Source organism: Papaver somniferum, chromosome 3, assembly GCF_003573695.1.
Source record: "Papaver somniferum cultivar HN1 chromosome 3, ASM357369v1, whole genome shotgun sequence".
NCBI lineage: Eukaryota > Viridiplantae > Streptophyta > Magnoliopsida > Ranunculales > Papaveraceae > Papaver > Papaver somniferum.
In genome coordinates, this window is record NC_039360.1 from 20,142,158 (window position 1) to 20,157,569 (window position 15,412).

The 15,412-nt window shown below is 34.9% G+C and overlaps 1 protein-coding gene across 1 annotated transcript; it reads left to right on the forward strand.

Annotated features, from left to right (window-relative positions):
• Positions 1 to 222: 222 nt before the first annotated feature.
• Positions 223 to 895, forward strand: LOC113361001 (11 kDa late embryogenesis abundant protein-like). Its single transcript, XM_026604398.1, has 2 exons — positions 223 to 390; positions 474 to 895. The coding sequence occupies exons 1-2, from the start codon at positions 283 to 285 to the stop codon at positions 687 to 689; spliced, it is 324 nt and encodes a 107-aa protein (XP_026460183.1). The 5' UTR covers positions 223 to 282; the 3' UTR covers positions 690 to 895.
• The last annotated feature ends 14,517 nt before the right edge of the window (positions 896 to 15,412 follow it).

Below are 15,412 nucleotides of genomic sequence, written 5' to 3' on the forward strand. Positions count from 1 at the left end.
CACGCACACTAAAGTGTTAATTACGAGCCCTATATAAAATGTTAATCCAAAAAGTTATGAAACTTATCTTACAGGACACGCGTCAAACATTTAAAGAAGGTTGAGCACACGTCACCACCAATAGTCATCCTTGGCAGTTTTAGGCTCTCGGGTTCCAAGCTAATGCTATAAAAAAGACGCCCCTATTTCATAACCATTGCCATTAAACAGTGAGACAAAAAAATAATAATTGTGATCGAAGTGTAAGCAAGAAAGAGAGAGTAATAAATCGGTGATTGAAATATGCAGACGGGAAGAAACGCAGCAGCATCAGCCAAAGAAGCTGCTTCAAATGTTGCAGCTTCTGCCAAGTCCGGCCTTGACAAAACCAAAGCCACCATGCAAGAAAAGGTACATATTATATGTTGAGTATTTTCACCCTCTTTTGATGGTTGAATGAATCTCTCTAATTTAAGTTTATGATGATGTGACAGGGTGAGAAGATGACGGCACATGATCCAATCGAGAAGGATATGGCAACACAGAGGAAAGAAGAGAAGAAACATGAAGCTGAGATGAACAAACAGATGACACATGAGCAAAATGAAGCATCCAAACAAGAGAGACGACAGACTGGTGCTCGCACTGGCGGGGTTGCTGGTGGTCATGATGTTCGTTCAACTGAACTAGGGAGTGGTGGAGGATACTAATTAATCAAAAGAGAGTAGTAAAGAGTCTGTCGTTAAAGGTTAATTCAGTGTGTAGTTTAGAGTGGTAGATGTTAGTAAGGTGTATTTGTGGTGGTGTACTAGCTAGTAGCATCCCTTATCAAGTAGATGTTTAATTGTTTATCGAAGAAGTCTGCGTCGTGTTCATGTATTGTTGTTAATGTGTTTGAATTTGAAAGTTTAATAAGACTGGCTATTTTCTAGATCTTTTTTCACACTTTCTTCTTTTCAAAAGAAACCTATTACGGAGGCTCAAAAGTTTTAGTCCTGGCTCACAAGATGACAAAAAACGGGTCATCAAATAGTAATCTCAAAACTCCTTATCCAATAATTAATTATTCACAAATTTGGTTAAAATGACCAAAATCAACAATCCCTGAGTGAAAAGGATTGTGAAAAGGACATTTAGTTTTTGATACTGTTTAAATGGACAAAAATGAAAAAATTAGCCAGGATGTAAGCAGTTTTATCCTACCCATTTTCAAATACTTTTTCTTATTTTTAATTTACATCAGGATACATCCAGTTTCATCCTTACTATTATTTAAGTTTCAGTCAGGATGAATTCAGTTTCATCCTTGTTATTTCTTTGGTGTCCATTTCACCCGTAATAATTTTTACTCGTCCATTTGAACCATATTTTAAAAATATTTAACTAAATTAAAATTAATGATAAGATTAATAGTAAATATTTAACTAAATTAAAATATTTAACAAATGACCCATTTTCCGTTAATTAATAACTAATGATTAGGTTAACTAAATTAAACAAGATTAATGATAAGATTAGTAATAAGATTAGACTAATCATTTGATTTGATTTATAGTTAAAATTTGAAAATCAAAATCACGGGATAAATTTTTTTTTTTGAAATTTGAAGTTAAGGGTAATTTACTCTTGGGTTTTCCAACCTATACAAAAGTTAGTTAAAGTTAGTTAAGCACTTACGGCTGGGAGTTCGTACTTTCCAATCGTATACAAAATCAGTGTAACTTACGGTTAGGTTTCCCAACCGTATACGAAATTAGGTAACTCACTGACGGTTGGGAGTTCATATTCTCCCAACCGTAAAAAAATTCATACAGTGAAGAAATCAATATTTTCCCACCGTAAATCAATCATACGGTTGGGAAATATTGGTTTCCCAACCGTATTCAGTTCCGAAACTAATTTTTCAATCTCTAATTTAATCAAATCTAACCTATTCATAGGATCAAAAACTATAAAAAAATGGTTGGGTTTTCGAGTCTTACCCAATTAAAGGTATCGTCTTTGAAAAAGAAAAACATTAAGAAGAGAAAGAAAAGGTGATGGAGGAGAAGAAGAAGATACGAGAGTTTCTTCTTTTTCATTTTAGGTTTAGGTTTAGTTTTTGATTTAGTTACATTTACATTTGATAATTATTTTGGTTATCAAAGAATATTTTTATATTTTGATAATAAATTAGGGCCCCTCTTATCCATTTTTAGGATAGTCGAAACCAAATCATTTGAACCCTATAATAGGTTTGTTTGGAAAATCCAGTTGTCCCATTTTCCCACATCCATTATTGGGTACCAACATTCATGTAACATTTCTCGAATTCTTCTTTTCCGACATCCCTACTGGGAGGTGTCAGTGTCACTAGTGAGGGTACAAACATTTAAAAAAAAAAACTGGAAAGATTTTTTGTTTTGTTATCCTCCAGTGAATTTAGATTGGCATCCTAGTTAGCAGCGTGGCTGTTTTTCCTTTATACACATGGATCAAGCAGATTTTTGTTATCCCACTCTATCCCAGTGGGATATAAAAATTTAAACCCTGTGTTGGTAAAAGTATTGGCATACCTGAACACTGTTACTCTCCCATGAATTTTTTTCGGAGGAATTTTTTGCCTCGCTAAATTGTGGACTATTGTATTTAATTGTGGCCTATTGTATTTAATTTGGCTCTACGACTACAAGATAAAAAAGAATAATTTGAAATAAAATGGATAACCCTTTATCCAATTATTTTACTAAATGGTAAAACTATCTCTGATTGATTAATGCTAATTTGAGTGATTAAATGATGTTTAATCAAATTAAACCTAAAATCAACTACCACTAATCCATCATCAAAAACTTGAAAAAATTTAGATTTTTTTTTCAAAACTCGATGTAGAATCGGTTGATCTTAGTGCAGTTGTAAACCGATTATGGGTTACGTTTACTCAAAGGATGAAGTAAACCCAGAATCGGGTTTTTTAAATACCAAAATAAACCGATTGTCGTAATCGGTGTTTATATATGCCCACATAATCCGATTATACCTTACTTTCAGAAACAAAATATTCATTACATAGTTTAGGAAATTAGCGCATTACATATATAGGATTCAGTATGGGTATTCTAGAATTTGACACATCAAATGTTCGTCAGTGAACCTCCGAGCACGTCGGTACAACGTCGTATATTCTTTGTGGTGAATGAACTTAGTTTCCCCATTACGAATTCTCCATAGCCCATTGTAACGTTCCAGCTGAAATTAAGTAAATTCTTAAATATTAGTATCCGAACTTTTAACAATGACATAAGTATAAATATTATCGGATTACTCACTTTTTCTCTAAGAGGAGCTTGTAGATGATGTTGGTACACCATATTTCTAACTTTAACATACTCTCGCATTGTACTTTTTATGTAATTGAATCGGAACCCCAAGTCTCTCCATTTGCGGTTATTGGGATTCCCGGTACGCCCGTAAAATAACTCTTTAACCCTCTTCCAAAACATTGAATAGATTTCATTCAGGCGTTCACGGAACGTATTAACAAACGATTTAATGTGACACAAATCTTCATACGGTTCTCATTTCACCTCTACTTCCGGATCCCACTCCATATTCTAGGCTAAGTGTGTGATGTGGGAGTGGCTCAAAGAGGTTGTCTTTATATAGATAAAGACTCAACGGCTATTTTTTTCAAATTCAATTCAAACAATCGGAGTTTACGTATGTCTACATAGTCCGATTGTGTCCTTGCAAAATCATAAAAAAATGTGCCTCTCAATAGTCGGATTTTAATTTTGCACATGTAATCCGATTCTTGGCAAAAAAGTTACAGAAAGAGCTGCCACTTTCCTTGCAAGAATCGGATTACATGTGATGCCAACATAGACCGATTCTTCATCACCTTCCTTGCCACCAGTTTATTCTTCATCACCTTCCTTGCCACCAGTTTCTTCTTTATTGATCTCCTCCTCGCCACTTTCTTCTTCAACAACTTCTCTATCACCACCTTCTTTTTCAGTAGTTATATCAGAATCATATTCTTCTTGTGATGGTTGCTCCGCTTGAAGTGGTGGGTCATTGATGTGGATCGCTTTGGCTTTACTCCCTGAGCCACTTCGGTGGGAAGCATTTAAATTTTGACCACCTTCTCGACGAGGTCTCAAACTCTGAGGAGAATCCAAATCATTTTTCCTCTTATATTTCTTTTCGGCTTGACGTTGTTGCTTGCCCTTGTTTGGCCTGTAAAATACGGAGATAAGCGGCAAACAACAATGAAATCCAATGCATATTTTTAAATTCAAGGTTTACAATCGGTTTACTCGATATACATATAAAGACCGGTTCCTAACATAACACATCTACAATCATTTTAGATAAGTGTTAATGTAATCCGATTCTAACAAGAAAAAGTTACAGAAACATTGGGCATTCTTTCTTACAACAATCGGTATACTCGATACTGTTATAAAACCCGATTGTAACGTTACAAGTCATCAATCAAATTTTATATATGCCAATGAAATCTGATTATGGCTAAGCAGTGGCTACACAATCGGGCTATGTGGACACATATGTAATCCAATTCTTACGAAAAAAAAGTTACAGAAAAATGGTTATCCCTACAGTTATACAATCGGGCTATGTGGGTACTAACATTGACCGATTATGTTCAAATTTCTCGAACCAGAAAACACATGCAGGGCAATCGGTCTTCGTGAGCATGAACAACAACCGAGTACTAATACAATCGGTTCACAAATACATGAACATAGTCCGATTCTGGTAAACCCAGAAAATTTTGATTTCAAAATTTCTAATTTTTGAGCGAAACCTAGTTTAGAGGATTGGGTTGATAGAAAAGTACCTGATTCGACCCATTTCCTCCTCTTATGCGATCAAAGATGGTTCAACTTCCTCAACCGTTTTCTTGGTTTTGTTTCGAATTGCTTCAACAATTTCGGGATTATTCTCACTAGGAAATTTCCTGTTAGTAGGATGCTTCACACTTGTTTTTTTCTCCATTTTATAGAAGAAGAAAATGATTAATCGTTTTTGGTTTGTCGATAATCGACGATGTTTTGGTTTCAAAAAAATGAAAAAAAAATGGGAGAAGAAGAAGAGAGAAATTGGTTTATGAGGGGATGGAAATGAAAATCTGATTTTATTTTTAAGTTTTATTATTAAGAGTTAATGGGAGTAAATTGGTAGTATTAATATTTTTTGGAAAATTTCTTGTTTGGTCCTAGGCCCATATAGTTATTTATAGTAGGGTCCAACCGGATTTTTTTTTATCCGGAGGTCCAAAATTAATTAAAACATGGAAATGTCCATAATGCCCATTACTACCAAACGTGTGTGTCTACACTGCTTACAAATTTGAGTACATATCTGGTACACTGCTTAAAAATTCGAGTACATATTTGCTACACTGCTTACAAATTTGAGTACATATCTGTCGCACTGCTTAGAAATCTGAGTACATATCTGTCGTACTGCTTACAAATCCGATTATATATCTGAATGCTTACAAATTCGAGTACATATTTGCTGCACTGCTTCCAGGTAGAGTACAAATATGTAAGAATCAATGATAAATAAATTAGAAAACGTCATATATGTACTGATAGGTAATACACAAAAGAAAACTGAAAAACAATTGATAATAACAATTTATGAGTCTTGTGAATCTATAGATTATCATTTCCACATAGTGACTAAGGGTGAAAAAAACAGTTGTGTGTCAGGTGGTGTCTGTTTGTAGCATGAAGCAAGAAATGGGTATTCCAGTGAGACAACAATATCGCACAGCAGCAGGTAGTCAGGAAACTTGTGGTAGAAAAAAGAATTGTTCTGCCTCAGAGGTCTACATGATTTTGGGAGAACGATAAAGCTTTCAAAAAATAGTATCAGTTAACAAAATCACATTATCTAACTGTAAATATTAGGTTAACCTTTTACTTATCCGCATGCCCATGAGCCTACATTAGGCCATTTGGAATTTAAGAAACTACACAGGGTGAGGTTTATCTATCCAATTGAGATTAACAGATCCAGAGCAGTAAACAACATCGAGAAGATGCACCAAGCTACTATTCTATTTATTTTGGTATGTATGAAAAAAGCAACAAAATCCGAGCAACATACATGTTCCAGGTGCACCTCTGCCTGCTAATTTTTCTTCTAATGAGGATGTGGATGAAGGGCATGGAGTAATTTATATAGCTGAGATGCATCCACTGGTGATCCAAAGTTGAGTAACGCAGAACGGGTTCCCACCTTCACCTGTCCGTGATTGATAAGATACAAATTGTATCATGAATCTTAAAAGGAAATACAGAAAAGAGGAAGACCACATAAGAGGAAGAGCACATACACATGAATCAAAATCCCCTTTAATTCTTCACCAAGTGGAGCACCAGCAATGAGTAAGATACAGTCATGCAATTCCAATTTAACTCCTTCAATTCTCATCTCTCTAAAGATACCCAACGCTTCTAATGCATTTCAAGAACACTTATTCAGCAAACACTTCACAACATCACTAACAAACATAAAATTCAAATACTACACATATGAATCAAAGAAGGTCTATAAACAAATCTAAGCAAAACCCAACTGTGTACATTCTTTTCATCAACTATATCCCACAAACTTTTAAAACAGCAAGAGAAGTATAAAATTTAGGACGAACTCTGGACAGTGATGTTTATCAACAATTGATAATAATAAAAGAAAACTGAAAAACAAACCATAAAAGTATCAGATCTACTAATGAAATAAACACAAAACATGATTGTTTATTTAGATCTGAACTTGTTCCATCAAAATCCACCAGTATATCATATACGTACCGATGATTAATACACAAAAACAACTTAAAAGCATATCAAAAACAACCAAAATGAAACTAAAATCAGTTGCATGTGAAAACCAAGTAATGAATATCTAAAAACCAGAATCGAAACACTTTTTTTCTTCAATATTCCATATATATACTTCTAGATCGAAGAAGAAAAATATCAAAAACTACAAAAATAACAAAATTAAAGCATAATTTTTCAGTACATCATATATGTACTGCTGATTCATAATCTAAACTTCAGCTGCATGTGAGAAACTAGTAACGAATCTATGAAAAAAATAGAATGGAAACCGAAAATCATTGTTAATATACATACCTGGAAACATAAACAATCTTCTCGTCGTAAATCATAACGATGCATCTTCTTCTTCTTCTTCTCAAAAATAAACTAAGTTTCTATCAGTACGGGATATACGTACTGTTGATTCATATACAAAAAAGAACTGAAACACGTCTAAAACATCTAAAATGGAAGTGGCATAATCGAATCTAGCAACGAAATGAACAAAAATGTGATTATTCATCTAGATCTAATATATAGTCGACAAATCAACCATGGAGATCGAAAACATGATCAAGCACAACAATGATTAGATCGCCAAAACCTTAAAAGAAACATTACAATGGAAAATCTTCATCATCTGATTCGGTAGAAACGAGAAAGAACAAAAACAAATCTTCTTCTTCATATGCAACAATGGTGAGAGGAAAGAGAAGAAGAAAATGAATATGAAATGTGAAAAATATTTCTCATGCTTTTAACATATTAAATAGGAAAGGTTATTTGTGGTATTTTCATATTACGTATACCTGATCTCGCACGTGTGCAGGACCTGGGCTAAAAAAATTTGGTCCATTTTCATGTTTTCTTTTAATTATGGACCTCTGATTACTGGGCTCTAATGGGTGGACCTGCCACTAACTAAGAACACTATAATGGTACCTATTGGTAATTCCTACATATTTTTTTAGGGGGTAAATTGGTAGTTTCAGCAAATTTATACATCTCTTATCATTTCCCATTAGATAGATGAAGTAATTTATAGGCCCAAATTAATCACAGTAGGCCCCAATTTAGCCAAGATTTTTTGGGTAGAATTGTAATGTCATAGATCTTGAAGCGGTGGAAGGCTGTGACATCTTGATGAGTTTGACTCTTTTATTGGATTATTAACTTAATTATTGTTTTTTTTGGTTGAAGCGTACATTTTATTAAGATATTAAGTGGTAATTATATACATTTTATTAAGAAACTAGAGCAAATAAGTGGTAATTATATGTGGTTGGTGTTGTTCAAAGAGTCCCTTCTAGTAATGTGATTAAGGAAAATTGGGATTCCGGTCCCAGTTTTCGTGGATGGGATTTCCTGACTGATTTTCGTGCTTCGTGATTGGCTAGGATTTCTGACTGATTTTCGTGTGGTTCGTGATTGGCTAGGTAGAATTCCGCGTGCTTCGTGATTGGCTAGGCCTTCTGACTGGTTTCAGTGTGCTTCGCGATTGTCTAGGTCTTCTGCCGCTAGGATTTTTCCTCCCTAGTTGTGCCAGATAACACAACTTGGAATTTTGTTCAGTCTCTTCTTTATTTGGTCGATCATTTCCAATATATACCAAGGCGGAGTAGATTTTCTGAATCAGTCTCGAAAATCACTATAGGCCATTGTAGTTTCCTCGCTGTTCTGGAAGCCAGTAGCATGGAATAGTCGTAATTCCCAGTGGTTACATTAGTGCCATCACAATTCTTGATTCTGAATCACTGCATCTAGTAAGATCAGAGGCAGTGATTCTAGTGCCCAACATTACTGTTGTTGTTGTTTTAATGCCCACATTAAAATTTTCTCCGAAGTTGTTTGTTTCTAGCGGTATACAAGCTCATTTCTAGTTATCCATAAGGTCAAGAATAGAAAACAATATGTGGTAATTAATAATTGAGGTTGGATCCTGTAGGATATGTGAGATAGATATTTATGTAGTTCTAATGCTTGTAAAATTATGGTTGGGATTTTTCCTTTTTAAATTCTAAGGTTGAAGGGTGTTTCAGACTGTAACCACTATTGGGCGGTGGAGGAGTAAGTGATTAGCTAATTCCGGTCAGAGTTATAGTAAGTAAAAATGTTGGAATTGGTGAGATAGGTTCGGTTTAGGACAGAGAAGGTCAACAGACCTTCATTAATTGTTTTCTATAAGAAAAGATGAATTTTCGGAGGACATGGTAAGGTTCACAAGAATTTGTTAATTTGGATGGGGTTCTGGTGGGGTCGGTTAATCCTCAATATTAGATAATTGTAACCCGAAGCGGTAGTGTACTTTTCCAGATCTTGAATGTGGCCAAAGAATCTTGTCTTAGGGACTATCTTGGGGGAGGTGAATGTTTACGATCTTTTGGGCTGGCATAGGGTTACGTTATTCAAATTTTCATGTATTCAGTTGTCAGATATAGGATCACTGAGATCTGTCACGATTTAGATGGGATAACATTGAGTTGGATCAAGGTTCGGGAAGTGTGGGATGCAGTTTGGTATATATACCATTGCCGATGCGACGAGATGTACATATAATGTTTGAAGGTAGGTATGAGTGATGCCAGTTACTTCCACTGTGGACTGGATGCAAGTTGGATGTTAGCAGTGCCTTGTAGAATTGGTTGTTGCTTAAGATATTTTTCATTGTAAAGACTAGCACAAATTGATTCAGTTTTATCATGTAAGCTCCAAATTCTTTTCATGAGCAATGCACTTTTAGTTATGCTTACTACTCTTCTTTATGCCCAACCCCCTTCCGTTATTGGTTTGTTTAATTTATCCCAACCTAATGGGTGAAGTTTTTTAACTAATGAATCGTGTCCCAAGAAAAAAATCATGGAGATATGATCCATTTGTTTGTGGACATGGGTGGGTAGGAGTTGTGTGTGCATAAGATGGTTGGAACCTCCCTATCGGAGTTAGGAATTTTTTTCATCCATCTTCTTGCTTATCGCACCAACCATTGAAGAAGAGGGGTGAAGGTGTACTTCGAAGATCTCCCTTGTTTGAATTGGACCCCCGGGTATATGAGAGGATTTGAAGTGGTTGGCATCCCAAAAAATTGTTGCAGGTTGGTCACCTCTTGTGGTAACAAACGAGGGTGATGTATAATTTTGGATTTTGATATGTTAATTACCTGGACCGCCGAGGAGCTGTAGGACGGAAACAAAGTATTGAAGTGAATGTTACTTTTTGATGAAGCTTTGTATGTAATGAGAAGGTCATCAACATACATTAGCTGTGGAATAGGTGGTGTTATTGGGATATGCGGAGTCCTCCTGTTAAGTTATGTGGTTAAAGGTTCCATACGTTTATATAATGGATTTCTGCATATACAATGAAGATATATAAAGATAATGAATCGTATCCACGCGGTGTGCCATTAATTTTGACCGAATAAGTAACTGCTGTGACGCATAACATGATTTAATCTAAAAAAAAAGTTGGAAATCCAAGTCTGATGAACGCATTTTTGATGAAGCTCTAGTCCAAGCTATCATAAGCCTTTTGAATATCCAACTTGGGAGTTATTTAGGTCTTTGGTGAACTTTGATGATTTTATACGGTGGAAAAGCTCTTCAACAATCATTAGTATTGTCATGAATGAATCTTTGAGACACAAAAGCATTTTGATAAGCGCTTAACATGTTAGAGCACTACTCGGTCGAACTTGCAAATTTTATCTCAAGCTTGTGGTCAATGTTAAATGTACAAAACTATATCTTGAATTATACTCTACTAAAGTCAAGTCTCGTATAAGGATTATAGTATGGTAGTTGAGTATCATACATTACCGAATAACCCTCGAAGATTGAAGACTGAAGAACAAACAAAGACATTTGGAGGACTTCGTCGACAAAGAGGTATGTGAAAAATGAACCATCCTATTTACTCATGACAGATATATGCCGTATGATTTTACTAGATTTAATATTGTAAAAAAGAAATCTCAAGGCAAACTTGTCTTGATAGATCTCTCGAAATATGATTCAAGCAATGGATTTTTGTTTTAAGTTGATTGTTTGGAAATTTCCAAAGCAATGATATATATTATCTATGACAATTGGGAATGTTTCGAAATACTTAAAGGAGTTTTTATACTGAGTTATGAACATAGGGTAGATATGTGTACTCAGTACGCATACCCTAATGGTCTGAATTATGAAAGTGGGATAAATACGTATACCCATTACACGTACCACTAGGATCTGAGTTTCCGAACGACTTATGATTCGCATACCGGCAGTGTACCCTAAGAGACTGAGTTTGCGAACTGCTCCATGGGTATGTGTACCCATATGCATACCTACCCAGTGCCGAACTAAGCAGACGCTCATAAACTATTTTCACAAATATTTTTGGCATTGCTGCGATTCTCATGAATACTTCTAAGACAACCTTGTTCAATAAATCTCCATGAGTTTGTGAATCATGGTTTAAGTCTTGAGTGTTAATGAACACCTTGGATATTTATTTTTGAGACCGTCCAAGTAAACTTGTTCTACAACTCAGCTACAAGACCTCATATGTTAATCTATATACTACTGATTGTGACAAGTTTGTCCATATAGGTTACCGAATAAAAATTGGTGGTGTACTTGGTAGTTGGTACCCTTTCCTTTTTATCGCCAATGCCAATGTTTACGTCACTGAAGGTAGACGGTGTGTCGCTCAGCAGAAACTCCATCTCCAATGGCTATTTCTCTACCACCTATAAATATGTAAATTTTAAACTTCATTTTTACACCTTAACCCTTTCATTTTTACACGATTTTTTTTTTAGATATGACAAAAATCATTTTACACGATTTTTATTTATAAATGACAAAATTGTAACCCAACTTGATTGTCTAAACCCATACTTGTAGATTTTATTAACAAGATATGGGATGGTTATGTTTATCAATTATAGAAAATAATAAATACAAAGAAGTCTTCAAGTTTTGGATGTTAACCAGGTATGATATGCAGCTAAAAGGCAAAGAAGAGTTCAAGGCAAAGAAAATTTGAAAGTTAACCATAGTATTGGTCACAAAAACCAAGAAAAATCTTCCTAAGAGCCATTGTATGGAAAATATGTCAAATGAAGATAAACAGGAGGTCAAACATTGTCCGAGATTTTTATTGAAGTCGTCATTTAAATTTTATTGTTCAAACTGAAAAAGCGGGTGTCTAACAACCACACCCAATATTTCGCTTAGGAATCTGTATGGACAAACTCCAATATACTTTCTAGAGAATCAACTAGACAGTCAGACTCAATCTAGATAAAAAGTATATCTAAGAGTTTATATCTCAATCTCTCGATTTGATATATACTCAAGCAAATAGAAATCTGCGAGTCTTTATCAAATACTAGACAGATAACTTGGATGGTACCAAAGACCAATATCCAAGTGTCAATCAATTAAAATCAACAACCAAAAGGTCAGATATTCTAATTGATTGAACAATGCACAACCTGTGATATTTCAATTATATAACAAAATATAATGCAAAATAGAAATAACACAAACACCAGAATTTTGTTAACGAGGAAACCGCAAATACAGAAAAACCCCGGGACCTAGTCCAGATTGAACACACACTGTATTAAGCCGCTACAGACACTAGGCTACTACAAATTAACCTCGGTCTGGACTGTAGTTGAACCCCGACTAATCTCACACTGATCCAAAGTACAGTTATGCTCCTACGTCTCTGATCCTAGCAGGATACTACGTACTTGATTCCCTTAGTTGATCTCACCCACAACTAAGAGTTGCTACGACCCAAAGTCGGAGACTTTAATAAACAAATCTGTATCACACATAAATTATGGACAGTTTGAGAAAAATACACCAGAAATTCACCGTTGAATGTATGTTTAGATTTAGGTGATAGTTTCTGAAATTCTTGACAATTTCGTTTTGTTGTGGTTTTGATGTTCTTAGAAAGTCTTAATGATGTTAAATGATTTTAGGTCTTAACAAAAGTTGTAGATAAATATCTTATCTTTCATTGTGCTTTGGATTTTTCTAATTTGAAAGTAATGTGAATTTATGGTGAATACTTTGGTAAACTAATGCAGGGGTCTAACAACCACACCTAAAAATTCGTTTGAAATATGAGAGGACTTACTCCAATACACTTTCTAGAGAATCAACTAGACATTCAGACTCAATCTAGAATAAAGTATATCAAAGAGCTTAATATCTCTAACTCTTAATTCAATCAGCAAATAGAAATCTACGAGCCCGATTGAATATAAGAGGAGTTACTTGAACGGTACCAAAGACCAATGTTCAAGTGTCAATCAATGTTAATCAACAACCAAATGTTGGATATTCTAATTGATTGATCTTAACACACAACCTGTGATATTTCAATTATATAACAAAATATAATGCGGAAAAGAAATAACACAGACACCAGAATTTTGTTAACGAGGAAACCGCAAATGCAGAAAAACCCCTGGAACTAGTCCAGATTAAACACTACACTGTATTATTAAGCCGCTACAGACTCTAGCCTACTACCAATTAACTACAGACTGGACTGTAGTTGAACCCTAATCAATCTCACACTGATTCAAGGTACAGTTCTGTTCCTTACGTCTCTGATCTCAGCAGGATACTACGCACTTGATTCCCTTAGTTGATCTCACCCACAACCAAGAGTTGCTACCAAAGTCGAAGACTTGATAAACAAATCTGTCTCACACAGAAAAGTCCATACATTGAATAAATCTGTCTCCCACAGAAATACCCAAGATTTTTGTTTCGTCTTTTGATAAATCAAGGTGAACATGAACCAATTGATAAACAAGACTTATATTCCCGAAGAACAACCTAGTATTATCAATCACCTCACAATAATCTTAATCGACTAGCGAAACAAGATATTGTGGAGTCACAAATGATGAGACGAAGATGTTTGTGATTACTTTTATCTTGCCTATCGTAGAAATTAATCTCGAGTCAATTATTTCAATTGTACTCAATACGATAGAATCGGGCAAGATCAGAACACGCAACTACAAAGAAAATAGTTGGGTCTGGCTTCACAATCCCAATGAAGTCTTTGAAGTCGTTAACCTACAGGGTCTCGAAGAAACTTAAGGTTAAAAGAGAATCGACTCTAGTTATGCAACTAGTAACACACAGGAGGTATGGGGATTAGGTTTCCCAGTTGCTAGAGTTTTCCTTTATATAGTTCTCAAATCAGTGTTTGCAATCCAAGATACCTTGGTAAGAAAGCATTCAATATTCACCGTTAGATGAAAAACATGATTCAACCAAGCTAATATCTTTCAACCATTAGATCGAACTTAGCTTGTTACACACAAATTCATTTAGGTTTATGTAACCGTACCCGAACGTGTACACCATGTTGGTTCACAAATAGTTAACCGACGTTAGCCATATGATTACTCTCATATCAACCTTATCCATCTTAACCATAACTAACTCAAATGAAACTAGTTAAAGAGTTGTTCAATTGCTACATTCTCATAGACTTGTACAAGAACACAATTGAAGCAAAATCGGTTTGATTCACTCGAATCAATAATGAATATTATATCCACGGTTTGCGAAGATTGCATTCCTTATTATATAAATGTTTATGTTCATGTTTAAAACCGATTTTAGAACTTTAACCTTCAAGTATGCAAACGGGTACGCATACTTGAAATACCCAGACTAAGATTGAGTTCCGCCAGTACGCAAATGGGTACGCGAACTACAAATCCCAGCAGAAATTCTCGGACTTGAACCTGTACGCCAGTACACAAACGGGTACGCATACTTAGGTTCCTGGATTTCTCAAACCAACAGGTACTCAAACGGGTATGTATACTATAGTTCTCGGACATGGATTACATATGTGCAAGAGTGCACAACATGACATATCCAATAATGGTTAAGTGTTCTAAACTCTTATTTCAATCATTGAAACTTTCTTAGAAGATGAAAATAGTCGTTTTCACACATTATTAGCATCAAAAAAAAATTCAAGTTATTGAAATAATCATTAGGAAACATTCCAAGGCAACACCAAATGATTGTATCACACAAACCATGTAAGATGTTACTCGGAAATTTTCACATGATATAAGATGAACTTGGTCGAAGCGAAATCTTACCAACACATATTTCGAGAAATATTTAAGCGAGTTAAACGCAGCTCGAAATCTCAAATGTGTATATAGAAAACTATATCGTAATACGACTTATGTCTCAATATAGGAGATAGAGTAGAAATAGACTTTCTAAATGATAGATGAGTTTAAGTCGCCACATACCTTTTGTTGATGAAGTTCCACAAGCTCCCCTTAGTAGTTCTTCGTCTTCAAATGATAAACGTCGTGAAAACTAAGCTCAACTACACAATCTATGTCCTAGTCTGAGACATCTACAAATAGGTTAGAAATCAAGACTTATAGTTTTGATCACTAACATTGACAAACATGCTTGAGATAGCAACGCATGCGAGTTCGACCGAGCATTGCTCTAACAATTAGAAACAATAGTGGTATTTTGAATTCACGGTTGAACAAATGAATTAGATGATTTAAGGAAAATAATATT